Source organism: Lepisosteus oculatus, chromosome 3 (genome assembly GCF_040954835.1).
Source record: "Lepisosteus oculatus isolate fLepOcu1 chromosome 3, fLepOcu1.hap2, whole genome shotgun sequence".
Lineage (NCBI taxonomy): Eukaryota > Metazoa > Chordata > Actinopteri > Semionotiformes > Lepisosteidae > Lepisosteus > Lepisosteus oculatus.
Window position 1 is genome coordinate 27,027,887 of NC_090698.1, and position 21,857 is coordinate 27,049,743.

Consider the following 21,857-nt stretch of genomic DNA (forward strand, 5'->3'; position numbering starts at 1 on the left):
TTCACCAATCAACTACATTTCCATAATTTCAATCATGTTCAGTTTCTTTTTCCATGGTCTGAGTTACTACACAGACATTACAGATGACACAATGCGTGTCTATTTTTATAAATGTTTGCCTGAAATCTACCATGAGGTCATAAAAGTGTTACTATGGCAAATAAATAACTTTATTCTGCTCCAAACCTTTTGTTTTCTCAGGACTGGGATGCCAAAGACCCCAGTCTGGCCATCCAGCTGTTTTACAATGTCATGGTATAGCTCCCTTTGGGGATTTCCTATGTGTTTTTCACACCACAAATTAACACGGATCAAAATCCACATTCCATCCCATGCCTGTGTTGTTAGCAAGAAATTCCATGATCTAATGCCGTTTTCTTTAAAAAAAAACAACCTTCATGTAGACATCAAGAAAGCAATTGAGACTACATTGTGACTACTAAGGTAATTGATTATGAACAAAATACATATTAATCTGGATTCAAATGAGTCTTCTTGTTTTCCTGGTACATTCTTTTAAAAAAAGGTAGACATACTGAATGTCCCGGAAGATTCAAACTTTCATTCACAGCAGGGTTTTGGAAGACATGAACAATATCTCTCTGAGTGTTTATTGGACTAGAACTATCTTTTACCCTTATAAAATTGCCTTGTAACTCCTGTTCCCTCTGCTATTAATAGGATGAGCCCCTGCTTGGATACAAACTGTACTATTCTTTTATATTTTGGTAGGGCAGTTTACAATAGAACTTTAGCTTTATCCTGCCATGCACACGGGGGCCCTGGCCTTGACTTACAGCTCCTCACTACAGCTGAGCGAAGTAGTTACAGGCGGACATCACAGAGGGGAACAATCACTGGCAATCATCGAAGTGCGACATGTGACGTGTGACGTGTGACGTGTGACGTGTGACGTGTGACGTGTGACACTGTACATTCTGACCCTCAGCTTCAATTAAATCACCGTAATCTGCATTTCCTACTTTCTTGTTTACATCAGCTTTCATTTTACATCTTTTCATCTGCAAATACATTAAATAAAACCAGATTCCATTCATCAGTTATTCAGTGCTTGTTTTATCATATTACTTCCGTCATTTATCAGCTGTTAAGACTGAATTAATATTACAAAACAAATAATAGAGAATAATCAGACTTACTGTATATGTGCTTGCATGTGTTAGATTGGCAGTTGGGCTATATTAACTTCTAAATGACTTTAGGTTTAATGCTATTTCATGTTATGTTTTGAATAAATATTGGTAATAATTTTAATAAGTCCAAAATACTTATATTAAGTGCCTTGTTATTAAATACTTGAATGTTTACTTGTTCAAGTGTTGTGACCGGTTGTATTAAGCACAAGATGTGACAAGTATTTATCTCTTATAAAGATCAGATTTCTGACTGAAATGCCTGATCTTCCACAATGTTTTAAAAAATAAAGCTACATTGTTTTCACCTTCCGGGCAAGTGAAGTATTTTATTTCTTTTCAAATTTAGGTAATGAGAAATTTAATACCTGTCTATGGATATTATCAAGGGGAAACTAAAGTTATTTGACTTAAATAAAAGTACTTCTCAGCCACATTGCCACAAAATCTTAATCTCCCTCTTGTCCGAGAATCTTCAGCTTCTCTTAAGCCCCAGGCTGTGTATTGATTTTATCATTTGCTCTGGGAACCGTTGTTGTGGATAGAGACGAACCAATAAAAATGACTTGTTCTGGGGATTAAAAAAAGATTATGGAGCATCTCTGCAAAGCAATGTATGAATTGCAGCCAGCTGGATCTTAAGTACAACTCAGCATCCTTTGCTTTCAGTAAAAAATGTTTGAAGAGTGCAGAGGGATTGCACATTTGATCAATCAACATACATTGCCTTGAGTTAGTAAATAACAAAGACTAATCAAAAATTTATTTTAGAGCTCCATGGTCATTCAAATTTGCCCATACCATCCTGTAATATTTTTTAAATATATAAAGTAAGAAGGGCTGCATGGTGGCACAGTGGTTAGCATTGCAGCCTCGCAGTGCTGTGGCTCTTGGTTCAATTCTGGAACTGTGGTGATATCAGCATAGAAATGATATGTTCTCCCCATGTTCGTGTGGGTTTCCTCTGGGAGCTCTGGTTTCCTCTCACAATTCAAAGACAAACTGGTAGGCTAACTGGCTTCTGGGAAAAATGGCCCTTTTGTGACTATGTTTGTGTCTGCCTTGCTGTGGCCTGCTGACCCAACCAGGGTGCATCCTGCCTTGTGTCTGTTGCTTGCCAGAATAGGCACTTGGTCCCCTGCAACATTGTATTTAATAAAGAAGTTAAAGATTTGATGAATGTATAAAACAGGAAATATATAGCCGGGGCCACATGAAAAAAGGGATATAATTTCAGCTAACCTGCCACTAGAGGCTGCTACAGGGTTTATAGATTACTTGTAAATAGCCACAATAGGGGTGATTTGTATGTAATTATTAGTCAATAGTAAAGAGTTTATAAGTTAATATTCTCACATGGGCTTAATTAAGCTTTGTTTGATATTTAAAAGTTGTGCACAGTGTTAGAGGGGGTTGGGAGCTTATTTGAGGGTTTTTCTTTGCTTTGTATTTGCTTGGACTTTAACAGTAAACACTAAAGTCTCCTTGGACTATAATTACTTGTGGCCATTGTTTTCGTACATGCAGGCCTGTATTATAATAATATATACTATATAGAAAACCTTTCAAGTAGGGAGCTGCGTCAGCATGCGTAGGCTACAGAGGAACAAGTAAAGGTTTATTCCATGCTGAAAAGAGAAGAAAAGAAACACAACGTTTCGGCTGTGGAGCCTTCTTTGGGTATCTGAAGAAATCACACCCGAAGAAGGCTCCACGGCCAAAACGTTGTGTTTTTCTTCTCTTTTTAGCATGGAATTAACCTTTACTTGTTCCTATAGAGAAAGTATGTTTGACATAATGTGCAAAATCAATAAATGTATAAAACTGATTGAAATAAATCACATTATCATGTTAAACAAGCAGCCACATTACCTTACAACACGTGCCCACTCAAAAGCAGGGAAAGAAGGCAACATTGTATTTTCTAACCAGTTGCTAACTCAAATTATTAGAGATTTTATTATAAGAAAAAAATAAATATAAATCAATGGGCAGTTTTGTCTATGAGTTCTGAATATGTAACACTTCTTTGTTTATTGTTAAGACAGCATAACAACTCTAAATTGCTTTAAGCAAGGAACTAAAAGCAAAAACAAAAAAACTTTTGTTTTTAAGCTACTATATATAACATATAAAAGCATTACCACACAGCAAAATTGCAACTTCGTTAATAATTTATAGGGTACACCAATTTGCTGGAAAAATATCACCAAGCTGCATGCAAAGACAACGTACATAATTATGCAAGTTATGTTTCTGTCAAAACCTCATGCACTATTAAAGCCGAGCTGTTGTAATTGTGCAATTGGTCCCAAAACATCTGCTCACATTAGACTAATTACAAAAGGATGCACGCGTTAATACATTAATTCGTAATGCCTAAAGCAAAGAACAATTTTTTATTAAGGCTCTGCACCCCTACATCTCAAAAATAGCACGTTGTACTGAGGATGGATGATCATTAAGCCAAGTCTGGAAAAAAACTATATTTCACCTGTGAAAGAGAAACTGACACTTCTTCAATTCTTTCCTTGTCTCAAAGGCTGTTAAGTGCTCCAAAATAGCAGAAAGTATTTTTTATTATCCAGAGCACTGGCATTGGGCATTTTAGGATTGATCTGCCATAAAAATACCCCATGGAGATGAATGGGCATCTAATATGGTTCAATGAAAGGATTAACAAAGCCATGTGTTTGACATGGAGTTTAAAGCAACTGTTCACTCTGTAATGTTAACATTTGGTTGAAGATCATTAAAGTTGCAGACTAGACAGTGCTAAACACAAGATCAGCAATAATTTAGACAGTTAATGGTTCGTGATCAGATCAAAGGAAACTTTTGTAAAGTAGGTAACACTGGTCATTAAAATGGTTTTATAGTTCTCTACAGACGTAATGAATGTTAGTATGGGTGAAATATGAAATATTCCTGAAAGTTATTCAAGTTACTAAAGAGAATTCTGTCACAAATCAAGTTAAAAAACACAAAATCAAGAGAAGTACAGTACCCTGTACAGTACAGAGCAATGCACCCTTCCGATGTTGTACCAAAATTATTTGTGGCATTTTATTAAAATATTTTACTGAAAACCTGAAAAATCTAACTGAAGGTTTCCAAGTGTAAGATAAGTCACAGCAAATGTCAGTGGAAAAACACAAAGAGAAAAATGAATTCATGAAACCCTCTTCCACTATTTGGTGGAAGTACAGTACCATTGGCAGCAAAATAGCCACAAGTCTTTTTGGGTCACTATCAACTTTACACAGCGACTATGCATTTTTTGCTGAATATTCCTCATAGATTGCTGAGTCTCTCTCAAGTTGCTTGGGTATCCCTTATGGACAGCAGTTAAAGAGGATTCAAGTCAGGACTTTGAGTGGATAACTCAAGGACATTTACTTTCCTAATGCACTTCAGTGTAGCTCATTGTCCTGCTGAAAAGTCAATTTACACCCTAGTTTAAATCTTTAGCTGACCAAAAATGGGTTTCCTCTAGTATTTGCCTGAACTTTGCTCCATTCTTTTTTACTAACACGCCTTCCCTTTCCAGGCCCTGCTGAGGAAAAGTAGCCCCATAACATGAAGCTGCTACCACCATGCTTGACTGTGGAGTTGGTGCTGACTGGGAGATATTTTGGGTCTGCCCCAAATGTAATACCTGGCATTTACATGTATATAATTTTGTCTCATAAGACACAACAGCTTGTACCACGTTTTTGCGGGGTCACTCAGGCGCTTTGCTACAAACTCCATACCAGCTCTGAAACAGATCATTTTAGGCATCTTTCTTGTCATTCTGATATACTGTACAGGCTACTTTTGTCAAGTGTTCTGATTATTGCTGACTGATGCACATTTTCTCCCATCTCAGGCCATTGAACTCTGTTACTCTTTCAAAGTTGTCACTTGCTTCAAAAGTAGCTTCTCTCACTAGTTTCCTCCTCATCTGTCTTCTCAGTTTGGTGGAATGGCCTAATCCAGGCAGCGTCTGGGTGGTATGATGCACCTTCCATTTCTTGATTGTGCACACGTTGTTCACAGGTATATTCACAATTGCCTTTGATTATTTTTGTACTCTGTATTTTGTTCTCTTGATCTGTGCTTTTCAATAACTTGATCCCTGTCTGAAAGCAAATCTTCTTGGTTAACTTTAAGCCTCCAGCCGACTAAAACATGTTTCTTATAGTAAGGAACCTCACAAAGAAAGGTGTTTTTATTTAGTCTGAAATTAAAAGAACCACTATTGTTTCACACATGCAGAGGCCACTGAACTAATGGTGTGGCTCTTTAAGGTAATTTTGGATACCACAATTAATGTTTGCTACAGCAAATGGTTTCAACACTTATGCAATCATGATGTCTCTATTTTTCTTTATATTAATTACTTATCTACTTCTTATTTAGTTTTTTGCTTGGAATGTGTAGCGTAGGTTGTGTATATAACAAATATCAATTGCTACTTCAACATGACATGACTGCAAACTTAAAAGCAACAAAATGTGAAAACTGTGCCAGAGTCTGAATATCTTTGCAAGGCTATATTGCTTATTTGTGGAAAAAATTACACCATGGTAAATCTGCAATACTATGCAATACTATGTTAATCTTTATTGCAAAATCTTTCCTTCAGATTAAATATGTCAATTTATGACTCCCATCACTGGATTTTTTTTTTATATCACCACAATAAATAATTGTGAAACTTTAAACTGAAGTTTAGGCTGATTTACTAATGTCTTCTATTCAGGCAACATATTAAAATGCATATAACAGGATTAAAATATATTGACAAATGTTTACTTCACACTGAGACTGTTTAGTGTCATTTAGCAAGTGCTTTTGTTTATCTTCCAATATCCTCTTTCACGTAAATTGCTTTCAATTGACTTTCAGAGCTCATATATCTGTAAAGCCTGCAAGGCGCCTGCTTAGGTTATTCTGTGGAAGAACATTTATTCTGTAACCCATATTATTCACCTTAAGGCCCTTGAGGCAGTTAAAATTAGTTAAGAATAATGAAGCACTAAGAAGTGCCTAGGTCATGAATCACTCGATAAAAAAATTAAACACAAAAGATTGTGGGACAATGCAAAAAAATTATATAACCGATATACTGTCTGTGTGTCTGTGTGTCTCATGAAGAGCAAGCTGGGGTATGTGAAAATATCATTCCTAATGCAAGAAAATGTAAAGGGTCAATAAAGCAATGTTATTATTATTATCATTATTATTATCATACTGTATTCACATGATAAACCAAACGTGCACAGATTAATTTATTTATTTCTGTATTTAATGAATTAAGGAGAGGAGGTGTGTAGCACAATAGACTTGAGCCCTATTGTCTAGCTTTCCTGTCCTAAATAGACAGTGAATGCAGCTTTACGTCAGCTCTGATTTCAGTGGGCCAGTGGACAGCGGGACATTATCAGCAGTAGGTGAACTGAACAGAACTAACAAAAGAAGGGGCAGAGGGGAGCTGTGGAGGAAAGTGTGGGGGGAGTCCTTTTAGAGGCGATTCTGGGGTGGGGATGCTTAAGTAACTATCAGTAATTAAGTAACTGGGGGGGTGTTCTCACATGCGTTGTTGTACCAGGGAAGGAGCTACATGCGAAATAAAAGTAGCAACTAATATGTCTTGGTTTGTGGGAATGCACTATTAAACAAGCTATCCGTCCAGCTTTTCAACAGCATCTAGCTGACTCTTTAATTTCTTTCAAGAACCTGCTGGATGACATCCTTGGATCAAATGCCTTCTAACTCCCACATTGGGCTAAATGGCCTTCTCATTTGTAGCTGCTCTTGTGTGTTTAATGCCACACAGCAGGGACTGCACAGTTAAAACACAGAAGGATATAAGGTAGTTTAAAGAGTGTAGCCCAGAAAAGAATGAGAAAGCCTGCAATGTCAAATCAAGGATATAAATATAAAAATAAATTATACCATCAGTAAATCTTTACGGTTTAGACCTCATCCAATGACAATAAATCAAAAGGTTTAATAATAGATACTAGCATGTTAATTAAAAGAAGCAAGCAAAATACAGATAGATCATTAAACGCATCATCATTAAAAGCTTCCTAGACGCAAAGATCATGCGGAAATGATATAAATATCATTTAAATATACACATACGGATATGAACAGTTAATATGCAGTAAGGACCAAAAGGCATGTAGGCCAAAAGTGTAAAATAACACATGAGCACAAAAAGACGAAACCATTCAAATACAGCAAAAGGGAATAAGTCTCACATACAAATGATAAAAAGCCAGAACAGTGAGGCTGGTTCATGTTGGAAGGGCAATACCTGTGCGGCACAGAGCAGAGTTACCTCAACCAAGCAGTAAAGGAGAGTGATTACAGTGCAGAAGGAACTAAACTGAGCAGAGTGCAGGATCAGCCGGTGGCAAAGGATCACAGCAGTGGGGGGGGTCACAGGTGCCGTCTACTGTCTTAACACAGGAGTCTTGAGGAGACGTTGAGAGGTGGTCGGGGAATGAGCAGCTCAGATTTCACTGGGAGGGTCATTCCACCACTGTGGAGCCGGGGAAGAGAAAGACTGGGCCCCGAAGGTGGGGGCGACCGGAGAGGAGGCACAGACAGTCTGGCGGAGGAGGAGGAGCGGAGAGGTCAGGAGGGGGACCGGAGATGAAGCTTAGTCACCGGTGGTCAAGAATGGGTGTTTTGAGAAAGATTGGTGTATAGAGAGCCAATGGAGGGTTGGAGCAACGGCAAATATAAGTAGGACTGGAGAGATCCAGAAGACAGAGGAGGGGGGTGAAAAAGATTCACAGAGGCAACTGTAGTAGATTGTAAATGTACTGTATATTGTATGTGATATATTTCATATACAGATGACATTCCACAGGACTGAACTCATATATACAGCTTACAGCTCCCATATTGAAAAAGGGAGTTAAATTAGACACCGGAAACTATAGACCTAAGCTCAACATTACTGTAATTGTACTGTATGCAAAAGTCCATAGTAAGGGCCAAAGTAGAGGGTTATTTATAGATTAACAGAGGATACAATCAGCATGGCCTCAGAGAGTGATTTTTGTTATTCAGTAGGCTTTTTCCAGGTTGTAACTAGAGTTGATGAAGTTAGAGCATGTTTTACAATGCTGCTCACAAATAAATTTAAATTACAGCCCTTGGGGATAAACAGCAGATCATCTATACAGATTAATAACGAGCAGCAGAATGCAGGAAAAAGGTAATTACTGTATACTGTAGGTTTGGCACCACGGCTGAGTGCCGTTATGTCTGATGTACAGTACCACAGGGATCAATACTGGGACCAGACCAGAGTTAGTCCTACTAAAGGTATATAATATGGACCATGTGATAAGAAGAAAAATGATTACATCTGCATTTGATATAAAAGGAAGACAGGGGGATAAGATTCAGGCTTTTATTATTCTATACTTATATAAATCCACATGTAGGATTTTACATTTATTTGAGTTACTGTAAGGTCAATTAGAGCTGGGCGATATGGCCAAAAACATTATCACGATAAAAAATTAATATCAGTCGATATCGATAATTATCACGATAAATGTCAAATCATTATTTCTTTCAAGTTTAAAGGCAGATTTTTTCTCCTGAGTGAAAGTTGAAGAAACCAGACAGTTAATTGGTAAATTAAACAACTCTTTATTTTAAGAACACAACAAACACTTGCCAAACAGAAGAAACATTAAACAAATCTGTAAGCTGCCCGGTCTTCAACACACACGAGCACTCGCACAGTATTTTGTGCGAACGCGCATATCATGCGCAAAGCATATACATAAATATCGAACATTTATCGAACTTTTGTTAAAATTATATCGAGGAAAATTATATCGTGATAGTTATCATTATCGAATTATCACCCAGCTCTAAGGTCAATCATGCACAGGAGCTTATCAGAAAGAAACTGCCAGGCTGAGAGATGCTACATAATTCTGCCCAAAATGTCCATGGCCACCATAGATGTTTTGAGATGAGTTCTCAGTTGAGACACAGAAAGAACACAGCTGGACATGTGTTGACATTGCTGAGTAACAATAGGGCAGCAGTGTTATCTCCCACGCCTAGCATTTGACAGGGAAAGACCCTAGGGCTGAAGTGGCTGAAACTAGACGTCTCTATGGTAGTCCCAGGGTGCCCCCGCTCCTCCCAGGGCCCCTCAGGTAATGAGTGGACGACCTTTCTCATGGAGGACATCTCACATGGAGTGCACACCAGTTACTAAGGCCTCTAATACGTTTGGGCCTAGCCCTCCCTTTCAATAGTAAATGGCATTAAAGTTCTGCTCTCTGCGTCTGATAACCTCACACTTTAATATATAATCAGCATTTCGGTTAAAACCAAAAGCTAAAGTACAGGCGAGTGAACTTTCCAAGTGTTTGCCTTGCACCCAAGCTTGCACATCTGTGGCAGAGTTCCCATCTCCTGAGAATGCATACACTTCCCATTCATTGGAAGACCCAGTGTCAGTGTATCCCAATGCAACAGAGCTCTTCCCTTTCTCTGCATTAACAGGACGACCTCTTGGAATAGTGCCGAGCACACAATAACAGGACAAGCTTTAAAACAACTGTTCCTCTTTCCACGGAACTTTCAAACCTCATCAAGAATCGCCATCTGGCCAAGCATGTCAGTATATAGTATATACATAAAGGAAAGTGTTTAAGTAAAGACTATGATAAGGTTTTGTTTGGATCACATAATATTACAAACACAAATAATACTACAGTAAATTCAAAATACTGTTTACAGTTGTAATCACCATGTTACTCAGAATTGCTATGGAATCAGTTCACTGAAGAAATGGCATATGCAGACGAGTTAAAGGAATGGCATCTCTTTAGCCACTCAAAGTGTCTTGACACTTTACAAATCTAGAAAGGCAGTTGTAAAATCAACCTAGTGGACATACTGTATAAGATACTAGCAGCCAAACGAGATGAGATCTCACTTGCAACCTTTCTTATGTTCTTATGGGTTTGTTTGTTTTTAAATCACATAGAGTATTTCAGATTTTAAGGAATTAAATATGTTGAAATATGCTAAGAATCTTTTTTTTATATGCTGCATGAATCAGAAACAATTCAGTACTGAAAAAGAGCGAACACTGTCAGGTGAAATTCTGCTGAAAATTTACAGTATAACTGGTTACCTAGAATGATGTAGAAGTTTCTAGATATTCCAAGAAAAGTGCCATGAAGGTTAAATTATTATCTTATCGGTGATGGATATAAGACCTTCAGTCTGGAAGAAAGGCAATATGGCTAGTCATGAATTCCCTGAGGTTTTCCTTTAATAAACTGTTAAGTGCATTTTTACTCCTCCTAGGTAGATCGAATGGCCTTTCCTTGATCTTGAATTTACGTTATGATAGATTGGTCCTGATAGTGCCAACGAATGTAGACAGTTATGCCAGTTTTCCAAGTGGGACACCTGTCCAAAAGGAAGTGGATTGAGAGCAGCAGAATTAATTTCACACCTGCTGCCAGAAGGCCCTCAGAGGGAAAGGCCTGCAAGTGAAGTGGCTCCTGATGTGGGCCTGAAGCAAAACAATGAAGCCGAGGATCAGAGATTAATATCACATTACAAAGCCACTGAGATTTCACATGTCCAGTAATAGAGAACAACAACGTCCACAAACAAGTGGCCATGAATTTTAAGAGGGCTAGTTTTCTTCAGCAGTTTTATTTCTAACTATAGTCATCCTAAACCAGCTTTCCTTCAGATGAGTACTGTACAGACATGACGATGGTACGTTGGTGTTCATGCAACAGTTCAATTAATAGTGGTTTTAATTTACTCAAAAAGAAGTATATCATTTTCATAAATGTGCCTGCACACTAAATGCATGCCTCTACTAACAAAATGCCTTCTGACATACTGTACATAAGCAGATCTCCTCTTTATTAATTCATGCTAGTTGTCAAAAGTACTGTATGGTGATACCGAGGAAAAAAAGAACCAATATAAACTACCTGTCAAAGAACACACATTCAATTATTTTTTAACTTAAACACTTTTTTCTCACAAGAACAATGTTTTCTTGACATTAAGCTGCTACCTTCTCTCACAAATATAAACCTTTTGTGGAACTCACAGCTGTACTCTAAGCATTCTACAAAATAGCTGTCACACTGTAACAAATGTTTGCCCATTGAATGAAGTTATACTGTATATGGTTTTCCATGTCAAATATTTAATAAAATAATCTTCATTTAAATGTATTATTTTAAAAATGAGGCTTTAGCACATGTTTAACACTGCACAAAAGCCTTTCACCAACAGGTCAACATCTTGATTTTTCTCATTTTAAAAGAATAAAGGACCTTTCTAAACATATTTTCCTGATGTGGTGAAATTTGAATGTTGAATAGGAACAATAGTAAAGCTGCAGTTTGGTTAGAAAACCATTAACCTTGGACCTACAGGCAGTGTCTTCTCTAATTGACTTCTTTCCTTTTTGTTCACCTTTGTTTGTGGTCCTGCCATTCGTCTTTCTTTATCCTTTAATTGTAGCCTGAACACCGTAATGCAAAACACTGACTTTCTTCTGGGTTTATGCAAATTACGCAGTGATAATACAATGCATTTTTACACTCCTCATGTGCTCTCTTTGAACTAGGCTTCCAGCAGCCAAGCTGTTCCTGAGTTCACTTGTCTAATTTCATTCTCTAAAAGTTATACGCTGCCTACTGAATGTGAGATTAATATAATACTTAGTTATTATACTTATTTTAATATACTTAGTTACAAAAGATATGTAATTAGATGGCTGAACTGAAGTAAAATAACACAAAAAATATCAACATTAACACAAAGTTAAACATTATCTCATATACAGTATATACAGAATGTCTAATAAAGTTCTGCATATTATTTATGTACATTATTTACGTACAGTTTCCATTTCTAGGATGGTTTCTGTAAAGTATTTATGTGTCACCATACATTTTGTGACCACAGATCTATATATAGTGACTTTGAACAATATTGCAGTCTTTAAGGGCATGTTACAGCATGTTTTGTTTTAGCACAGCTTCACAAATTGTCCTGTTATGCCAAAATCACAATTCTTATACAGTTAGACATGCACTGATGTTATCTGAAGGGATGATTTAATCTTGAAAGACTTCTAAAGAAGGAATTAAATATTTCACCAAATTTTCCAAATCCATTTTTTAGGAAAATGTTTATGTTGGCAAACTTATCAAAAGGGGCAACAATGACAAACTTGGATCTACACCTTGCTTTAAAATATTTTTCACAAATACATGATTTTCCATTTTTTTGTGCATGGAATGCAAGGAAGATAAAGAAAATGCAGCTCCTGACAGAATTAAAGACTGGTGAAATTAATTGTCTCAACTTTAAACTTTAGTTTAATAATTATAATTTCACTTAGTACTTGAGTTTTTGAGAAAATTTAAAATTAACTTTTAATCTTACATATTTAATCACATGACATTATAAGTATTTTTATATAGATCTGCATAATTTGACTGTCTCTCATAATTTCCATTTCTGTAACACCTGTAACGCCAACAAATTAAAACAAAGCACTTAGTTCTACATAAACATGTTCAAGATCTACAAAATACTAAAATAACTTAAAATAGTAAAATAGCTACAAAGGGAACATTAATATTCTATATAAAGGTCTAAATACGAAAAGGTGAAATACAAATAACGAATAATAAAGTCACTGCTGCACTTATATTGCACCAAATGCGTACACTAAATTGGCATACGATAACTCATTTGCATCTTGTATGAACAGATGAGAATCTAGTTCATTTTATATGCGCAAATACTAGGATACCAGTATAAAATGATCGTGATTATATTAAGACGTTCTAAAAGTTCTCTGCCTTCAAGACGGAACTAACATTCAGTATGAAGTGACACATCTTTAAGGTTCTTCACGCTCTCCAGGCAATCTTAACAGACAACTTTCACTTCTAGGACACCAACAGCAGAAGGCAGTGAAAAGTACTCAAAAAGGAACTTCAGCGCTTAACATTTAGACATGAGCTCAGCCACTGGTTAAGGGCTATTTTGTTTAAGCTACAAATGGCATAACAAATATATTAATGATATTTATAAATATATGAAACCCTTAATATGTTTAAAAAGTACCGGAAAATGTATGGATATCTTACAAACACCTGTAGCCCTCCTGGGACATTCGACCACCTGTGCGCCAAAATACTGCAGCGAGTTACCTTGGGTTTTACACACTTTTACTGTAGGTTCATCAAAGTGAACGGCATTCCTCCACAGACATATTTGACATCTCCAATTACTGTGTATTTCAGATCGAGTTCATACCTGCTGGCGACGTATCTTCAGAAGGTGCTGTCTCTGCTTTATCCTTTTTTCCTTTATTTGGTCTGTTTTTCCGCGATTTTTCGCTTTTCTTCTCGGACATGATAGAACTTTATGCGTTAGACTCCTTAAATGTAAGAAAGCTCAGTACAGATAGGGCAACGATACTACCCTCAGCTACTAACAGTAACACTTAACTTCTACTGTCACTCTAATTAGCCGACAAAAATGTCAGCGAAAAAATACTTCCAGATTTTCTTGAAATCGGAATACAGGTGAAACGAGTCGTCCTGGCACAACCCCGGTGTCTAAACCTTGAAACTTCTTATCCTTGCTGTCATGAAGTTTCCCAAACGGAGTTCTCAGCCACATGTGTTTCACCCCGAAATGCCCGCTCTGTGCTTTTTGAGTGCTTAATGTCAAACAGCATGTACTATCCTCAGGTTAAAATTACAGGCCCGCCCACAAAAGGGTGGAGCGCACAAGGCAGGCTTCATAATCAAATTATGTTCATAATCAAAAAATAGATTAATGATCAATAACAGACATGTAGAAGTATATTTAATTCATGATTCATTTGAAGTACGCGAAACTACAAGTTTTTTTAAAAAACTTTTTTAGCGTTTTTGTTAAATTTTGTAATCAAATCCTTAGCGTATACAAGGTCAGTCCATACGTTTTTACATTAGTACACTAAGACTTGGTCATGACTGAGTTGTATTTCTCTTCTTTTTTGCTTGCGCACAACTGCAATTTACACAAGTTTATTTCAAGCGTTTGTTTTGTTTTTATTATTACTATACATTTCCATTATGAAATGCAATACATTTTAACGATGAAGCTGAAATCTCCCTGCTAGGAATAGTAGGTCTTAGAAATCTCCGTTCTAAAAAAAGTATTAGTTTTAGTAATACTTTTTTGAAATAGTATTTTTGAAATGTTTGAAATAGCCGTTTTTGCTATTTCAAAAATACTTAACTCTGTGATAGACATAGGGCTGTTTAATTACGTATAGTTTTCATAACAAACAGTTGTTGTAGCTGCAGTTAACAATAATACACTGTTATTATTAGTAGTAGTAGTAGTAGTAGTAGTAGTAGTAGTAGTAGTAGTATTCGGGTTGTGCTACTATTTATTGCCTTTGAAGACAACAAAACTCTATTTATTAATCTGAATTAGTTTAAATGAATCTAAATAACCAGAAAATGTTACAAACAAGTGCAAATATCAAAGCCACTGCTACTGTATCAGTAGTAGTACTGTGAGCATTTAGTCACATAGTGCCTTTAACACAAAGTATTTAAACTGCAACAGTGTCATCCCCTTGCAAAATGTGATGGAATCTCAGTGGGAAACGTGCTATTGAAATTACCAGGAATTATATAAATTCATATTATACAGTATATATCATTAGATAAGAATACTAGACCTGTGGATGCACATCCAGGTTACAATCAATATGACAATGAAACTGGTTTTAGTAATTCCATTCTGACTTTGTTTGAGATTATACTTACAATGACACAGCTATGATTGGTAAGCAACCGTGTGCACAAGGGTAACAACAATCATATGCTGACCTTTTCTGGAATAATTACTCTTCATACTGAGGGACTCTCAAGACAAATATCTGTCACTTTCGATCTTGGAATCCTAGCAAGCAATAAGGGTGATTTCAAATTGCTGTAACCTCACCTGCTGAAGACAAGTCAGGAATACTTAATGGTTTTGTAAGCTTTAAAAAACTATAAAAGTTTAAAGTCTAGTAAGGATAACTGTTTTTTTTTTAATTAAGCTATTAAGCTGTTGCCATGTGTGAGTTAAAAAAAAAAGAATCTGGTCAGTGGTACTCTACCCTTTCATAAGTTTTGAAAGGAAATACACGACCAAATGCCACGTGACGTCAATTAAAGTCAGCATATAAATTGGTAATGAACAAGTCATCTTGTTTATGAACTAATGTAAACAAAACATCGGACAGTTTTTGGACTTCTGCGTAAAGAAGTTGGGATAAATCTGATTCCATTGCGTTTACAGACGTCTGGAAAACCACGCAACTCAGCAAAAAAACACAAATTGTTTGTTTAGGGAAAAACTTTGCAGGACTGGAGAATGAACTACGTACACTAAATGACATGAGTGGTTTTATCCTCCAGATGCATACAAAACCAGTTTTCTGTCTGTTTTAATAAGACGTTTTCTCTTTGTCTTAAAATATAGGGCCTGTCGGTAAAGAACATTAAATAAACAGAAGGAGACAACAAAAGTCAGATGTTCTAAACGAATTCGTATTCCTTCTGATTTCATTTTTATGCTGCAACTTGCTTCAGGAATTGTAAAAATATCCTGTAAGAACATCAACTCATATTTTCTAGAAATTCAAATTAATTATCATTGACAACATGTACAAACTCTCTAAAACTACATTCAAATATATGTGTTTTTCTCTACAAAGAATTAACACCTCATCAGTCAGAGTTATCTTATTTAATAGAACATTTTTTATTAGAGTTATGTTCCGACTTGCACATGAAAATGTTGAACGGATATTGTGCAAGTCACTCAAAGACCAAGATCTCTTTTCCTTTCCAGGTTTCAAACAGGGGGCTGACGACAGCACGAGCAGTCACTGCAAGACAAGGCTTGTCCGTAGAAACTACCCAGTTAACACTGATATGGTTATGTAAAGTTCAAGGCCTTATTTAAAAGGTTTGGTGAATAAAAAAAGACAAAGCAGCAATGTGACTGGCAGACGTCCTCATATATTCCGGGTGGGTCATCTGGCTCTGGAATGGGGGTGTACAAGCCTTATCATGAACAGGGTGGACAAAGTCAAATCACTTTTAATGTTAAGATTTGTTTCCATTCTTTATAGCTGAACAGAAATAGAAGTGTCTTTCCTCTATAAAAGACCTTGGTGTTTGTCAGTTGACAGTTTTAGTTCTAGTTCAATCTTGGAAAAAACTGCTACTAACCACAAGAAGACAAGAGGTAAAAAAAAACATTTTTTATAGTATTGACAAATAAGAAAGGACTTTGAATGGCTCAGAATAATGAAGGAAAATTTACAGTAGGAATGCCACATTTAAGCTGTTCTGAACTTGTTGTGTCTTTTGGTCAGAATATGTACATGTATAAAAACAATAGGTGTTTGGACAAAAACAAATGGAAATACACTGGTACTGTATAAGCTCCCAGTCCATGGCCTTCTTGGTTGAAACTTCTCCTGCAAAAATGGGATTTATGCTGGATATAATTGTCACTGCTAGTTCTGGTAGTTGGAATTTGGTTATGAGTTAATTGGATCAGCTAGGAGTAACATACTGTATATTACAAGGTCACAAGGCCCTTAAACCATCCTAATACAATCTAAGCAAACAGCTACTGTTAGCAGGTTGTGGTCACGGAGATGGTGCAGGAGACTGGACAGTGCCGTAAGAGCCCAGGACAAGTTCGTTAACATATGAAAGGCCATCATCAGGCTCAGTATTTATAGAGTATCTCTACAACCTGATCCTAACCAATTGTCAGAGTGCTGCTCACACCCTTAGAGTAAATACGTTTGAATTTGTCAGTTCCAACAGTTTAAATAGAATCCACGGATTGGATTGTTTCAGGGGATGGTTTCAGAGTTAGGCAACCTGATACAGTACATACAGTATCTGAGTCAAACTAGACTTTGATAGTGAGGACAGAAATTGGGAGCTTCATCAATAGAGGACAGTTCACAGTTCAGAGTGTGGAGAGACCTTGTGAACGTAACATTATATAGTAGGATTGCTATGATGGAGGCTCATCCATGGTATGAGCAGAGGTTTACCCTGATATCTTAGCAAGGGGTTCAATCATACGACAGTGATGTGGAAATGGTATTCTGGAATTATGATGAGATTAAAGTATTTGGGTACTAATGACATTCGCTAAATAAAACATTTCAAAATATCTAGCACACATTTGTTCTCTTAATTATTTTAAGCATGTATAAAAATTATTATTATGGTGTTATAGTACTGTGAATAAAACATGGGTCAAGGGGTCAAAATATGTTTTGAAAGCCTGTTTTGTGCACAATTTCCACTTAACATGTACTACTTATTTTATTTTTATGTGCTACTTATCCACATGCAGGTACATCTCGTGTAATCTCTTGAGTTACATCTGTAGACACTATTGTTGATTTCAGTGCCAATGTTTCTCATTCCCTACTTCCTTACATTGACATGAAGATAAAGGAAGGTGGGTTCATTCAATCAGATATCATTTTTCCACATCTTTCTCTCATTCATTTACAACACTCACTCTAAAACATGCCTGTGGAACACCCTTACAGCTGGTTTTAGGAACGATGAAACTTTAGATTCTATTTAAACAAAAACCTGTCTTTAGAAATGTGTTCGTTTTGTAACTGATAAGTAGAAAGCTCTTTGTTCTGAGCATTATTTTCAGTTTTTTAAAGTGCTCTGGTTTATGTCACCAAGAAGCGTAGTATGTAAAAATAAACTAGGTGTAAAAAAGTTATATTTAAGTAAAACGTCAGAGGACGTCAGAGGATTGGTCAATAAGACAAACTTAATTGTAGTATGCTTCTTTATGTTAAAGTAGGTAGCATTATTTGTTTTTAAAAAAGTTACACACCTTTAATTTAATGTGCCTTTTTCTATTTTCTTTCGGTTGCCATGCACAATATAAATAAGTTACTTCTCTAAGCAGCTCCAGCACGGATTTTATTCTGTTAATGCCAGTGTAAACCAGTGTTAATACCCTTCATCCACCCATCAAGAAGTTGCTCATTCCTGCTAAAGCTCACTGCAATCCTGAATCTATCCCAGAAGCATAGCACACCATGCAAATGGAATCCCAGTTCCCAGTGCAATAAACAGAAAGGATGTGGCTCTGCCAGTAGTGATTGGGATGGAATAGAGGTGATATTCGCTGGGATAGATTGGCCTGCTGTGTTTTGTTCCATCTGAGGATACTTAATTGAAAACCTCTTTCAATAATCTTTCCCTGTTGTGGAGTTGAAAACAATTAAAAAGGTCTATCTGAGCCAATTCATTTGAATTGCTCAGCTACACAGCAGCCACAGCAGTCTTCCAGGACCAGGGCTGGGCCGTCTGATTTAAAGGCATGTATAAATGTCCCAGAGCAGTGGAGCCCAACCCAGTCCTGGGGCACCACACTGTCAGTTGGTTTTCATTCCAGCTCATCTCTACATCTCCAGTGTTTATTGATGCTCTCAATTCAATACAGTATTCTTGCTTATTTATACTTTTGGTTAATTTCACAGATACAGTTTCAGCAGAATACAAGATTAAAAGCAGCCTCTTCTCAATGTATCCTAATTTCTACGTAAACACATCTTTACAGGTAATCAATTTAGGATGAGCAAACATGCAGTAGGTGTGAATGACAATACGTCAAAAACCCCCATAATGACCTTTTGTCGTGCTGTCATCCTTCCAGATAACACATCTGAGTACAGCCAGTTCTGAAACTCAGAAACATACAGTATATACAGTAGGGTGTCTACAAATTACAATTCCCATTCACTCTTCTAAGATCTGAAAGCAAGTATTCCCCCAGGATCAGAGCTGGAAACCAGTGCCCTAGAGCAGATATTCCCCACTTCAGTCCTGCAGGGCAGCATTCCTGCAGGTATTATAGGTCTCCTTAAACCAACAGCACCTGAAGATCTGGGGAAATCTATTAAACCTCTCCAGTTAAGCCAATAATTAGTTTTATTTAATCATTAAGAGTTGTACTGGAATTAAAACCTCCTGGAGCTTGAGAAACCCTGCCCCGGAGAGCTAGTGATGGCACAAATTATTTTTTTGTGATGGTACAAATGGTATTTCTTGCAAACCTTTATTAGGAACTACAACTGTTAGCAATTGTTAGATATGCTTAGCCACTGTTTCATTTTCTTTAAAGATTTCAGAGTCTAAGTTATTACAAAATATATATATTTGCCTTAAAATTATGTTGTAATAAAATAATTGTACAAACTTGGCCAAGCTTATTTCTGTCCTGTAGTTGTCTTTTTCCTAACTGTATAAATGTTTATGTTCCAAAAGAAAAGCAAAAAAAATTATAAATGTACAACATGTGAATATGTTTAATAAAAGTCTTTGCCTTAGTTTACTGCTCAGTTACTAAGTACCAGTACTTAGTACCATACTAAGACTGTTATCAGATAATTTATTCATTTTCCTTAGTCTTTAATTTATGTTTAATCAAAATTTAAAAAGTGGAGGAAATGCAATCGATTGATTTGATTGTGAAAAGTAAAAGAAGAGATGGATTTAATATATTCTAAAAGCATGCTAATCACGATCACAGTGATGCAGTCTGTTCTATATGTTAAAAGCCCTGACGTTGCAAGAACATTTACATTTTGTGCTACACAGCAACTGCAAAAACACAAAAATAAGGGGAGTGAAAATCACCAATTTTTAATTTCTCTGATTGTCTCAGTCTCTTTTTGCCCCCGAGAGCACCTCCATGTCACAGGTGTTGCTGGTGGTCTGGCTTTCATTGTTTTCATTCTAGCAAGTTGGAACACGCAACTGGATAAATAGCTATTGTTCAATCAACACCGTCTCTTTCCTACAGCAACCCGTGAACTGCTAGTTTCACTCTGTGGGCGTGAATGAAACTTGTAACCGTATGAAAAGCCCCACTCCCAGTCGTTCCACATTCCTAGGAAAAGGATGGCATTTGGGGTACTGATGCAGGACTGAAACTGATTTGTTTGTTTCTCCTCACTCAAAATCAGTTGGGAATCCCGGTTTCACCAGCTGAGCTTCAGAATTTCATTTACTGTGCAGCCCTGAAACACCGACACCGGTCTGCATCAGTCAGTGTGGGAGGGAATTTAGATAAGAAATCACGTAACAATTTATATATGCACAAGTGTCGGAAAGATCCAGATCTTAGAGCTGTGAAAGTGAGTAGTCATAAATACCGCATCAATACCAAATATTAAATACAGCAAAAATAATAAAATCAGATTCACATCCTGAAAAATCTTTCATATGATTATACAGTATTAGTTAACATAAATAGAAAGATATTTATAAAATTCCTAATATGAAAAAGAGTTAAAGAGTCTCATTAAAGCATGTACAGTACTTAATAAGGTATCAAATGTATCAAACAGCTTTTTGTCAACATTGGTACTTTACATGTCAAAGTACACAGTTACTTTGTAGTTTTAAATGGAAGATGATAGGTTATGTAACCAGAAATCATAAATGTAAGAAAATAAGAGCAGAATTAACAGACTCCATCATGCCAACAGGTGCATTGTTTCTGTTATATTTTGTCATTTTGTGTAAGCAGACAATATATTGCACCAACATCTGTTTCCAACATATACTAACAGGAAAAAGTGATTTCAAGATTTTTTTCTTTCTTCACAAACACTGTGTCAGCTCTTTGTAAGAATACTGTAAGGAAGTGATTGCTCACATCAGATACAAAAGACAAGCTGGAATCAGTGGTGTGACTCATGTATACATTTCAGATAGCTAGGCACATTTGGGCCCCTTTATGTTTACAAGCAGTATTACAGTTAAATAAGTTAAATAATAGTTAAAAGTCTAAATATCTTTACTCAAAATTTATTATTTGCAATCTCTTGTAAGGGCAAAGTACTAGTTTTTTCTTTGTTAGTGAACTCTTTGGCTATACTCCCTTTAATGTAGTATAACTACAGCAGCAATCACTGAATGTTTTTTTATCATATAGGAAAACCACTAATCTATTTGGTATAATTAGCAGTCTTAGGCAAACATGTCTTTTGACTGAGTAATCCTGGGTATTGAACTGAATCTGCATGCCCTGTGGTCATGTTGTCGTTATAACCTCCTCAGTCTGTATACATGTGAACAGATGTTAACATGTTCAATATAGGGATTTTAATATACTGGGGTCCCATAAATAATTACTACTACTGATACTCATTTAACTGTGAAAGTGGTCTTTGCGGCTAGAATGTTATTAAATTGCAGTTTAAATTATGGCAAAAGTACTCAGACTTTACCTATGCTGTCCCATTTTGTGAAATTACAAAATGCTGCATTACAAACTGCTAAAACTTTTTATAATTAACATTCTGTTCAAATCCTGAATGCTCTAACTGAAGACTTCTAAGTGTAAGATAAGTTACATTAAGTGAAAACAAAAGATGATTGCCAAAGAATACAGACTCAAAAACTAATTTGGTGGAAGCACCCGTGGCAGCAAATACAACCACAAGTCTTCTTGGGTACGTCTCTACTAACTTTGCACACCAGCTGGGTGCAATGTTTGTCCTTTCTTCTTGGAAGATCTATTCAAGTTGCTTGGTAATTG

The 21,857-nt window shown here is 36.4% G+C and overlaps 1 protein-coding gene across 5 annotated transcripts in view; it reads right to left on the reverse strand.

The window, feature by feature from the left end:
- nrg1 (neuregulin 1) overlaps nt 1–21,857 on the reverse strand; it is a 249,483-nt gene that overhangs the window by 81,742 nt on the left and 145,884 nt on the right. Inside the window, exon 1 of one of the 5 annotated variants that reach the window (XM_015338412.2) lies at nt 13,506–13,889. The exons of the other annotated variants lie outside the window; for them this stretch is intronic. Coding sequence (XP_015193898.2) covers nt 13,506–13,605 — 100 coding nt within the window. The 5' untranslated portion in view covers nt 13,606–13,889. Of the gene's footprint in view, nt 1–13,505; nt 13,890–21,857 lie in introns of those variants that run through there. 5 annotated transcript variants of the gene reach the window in all.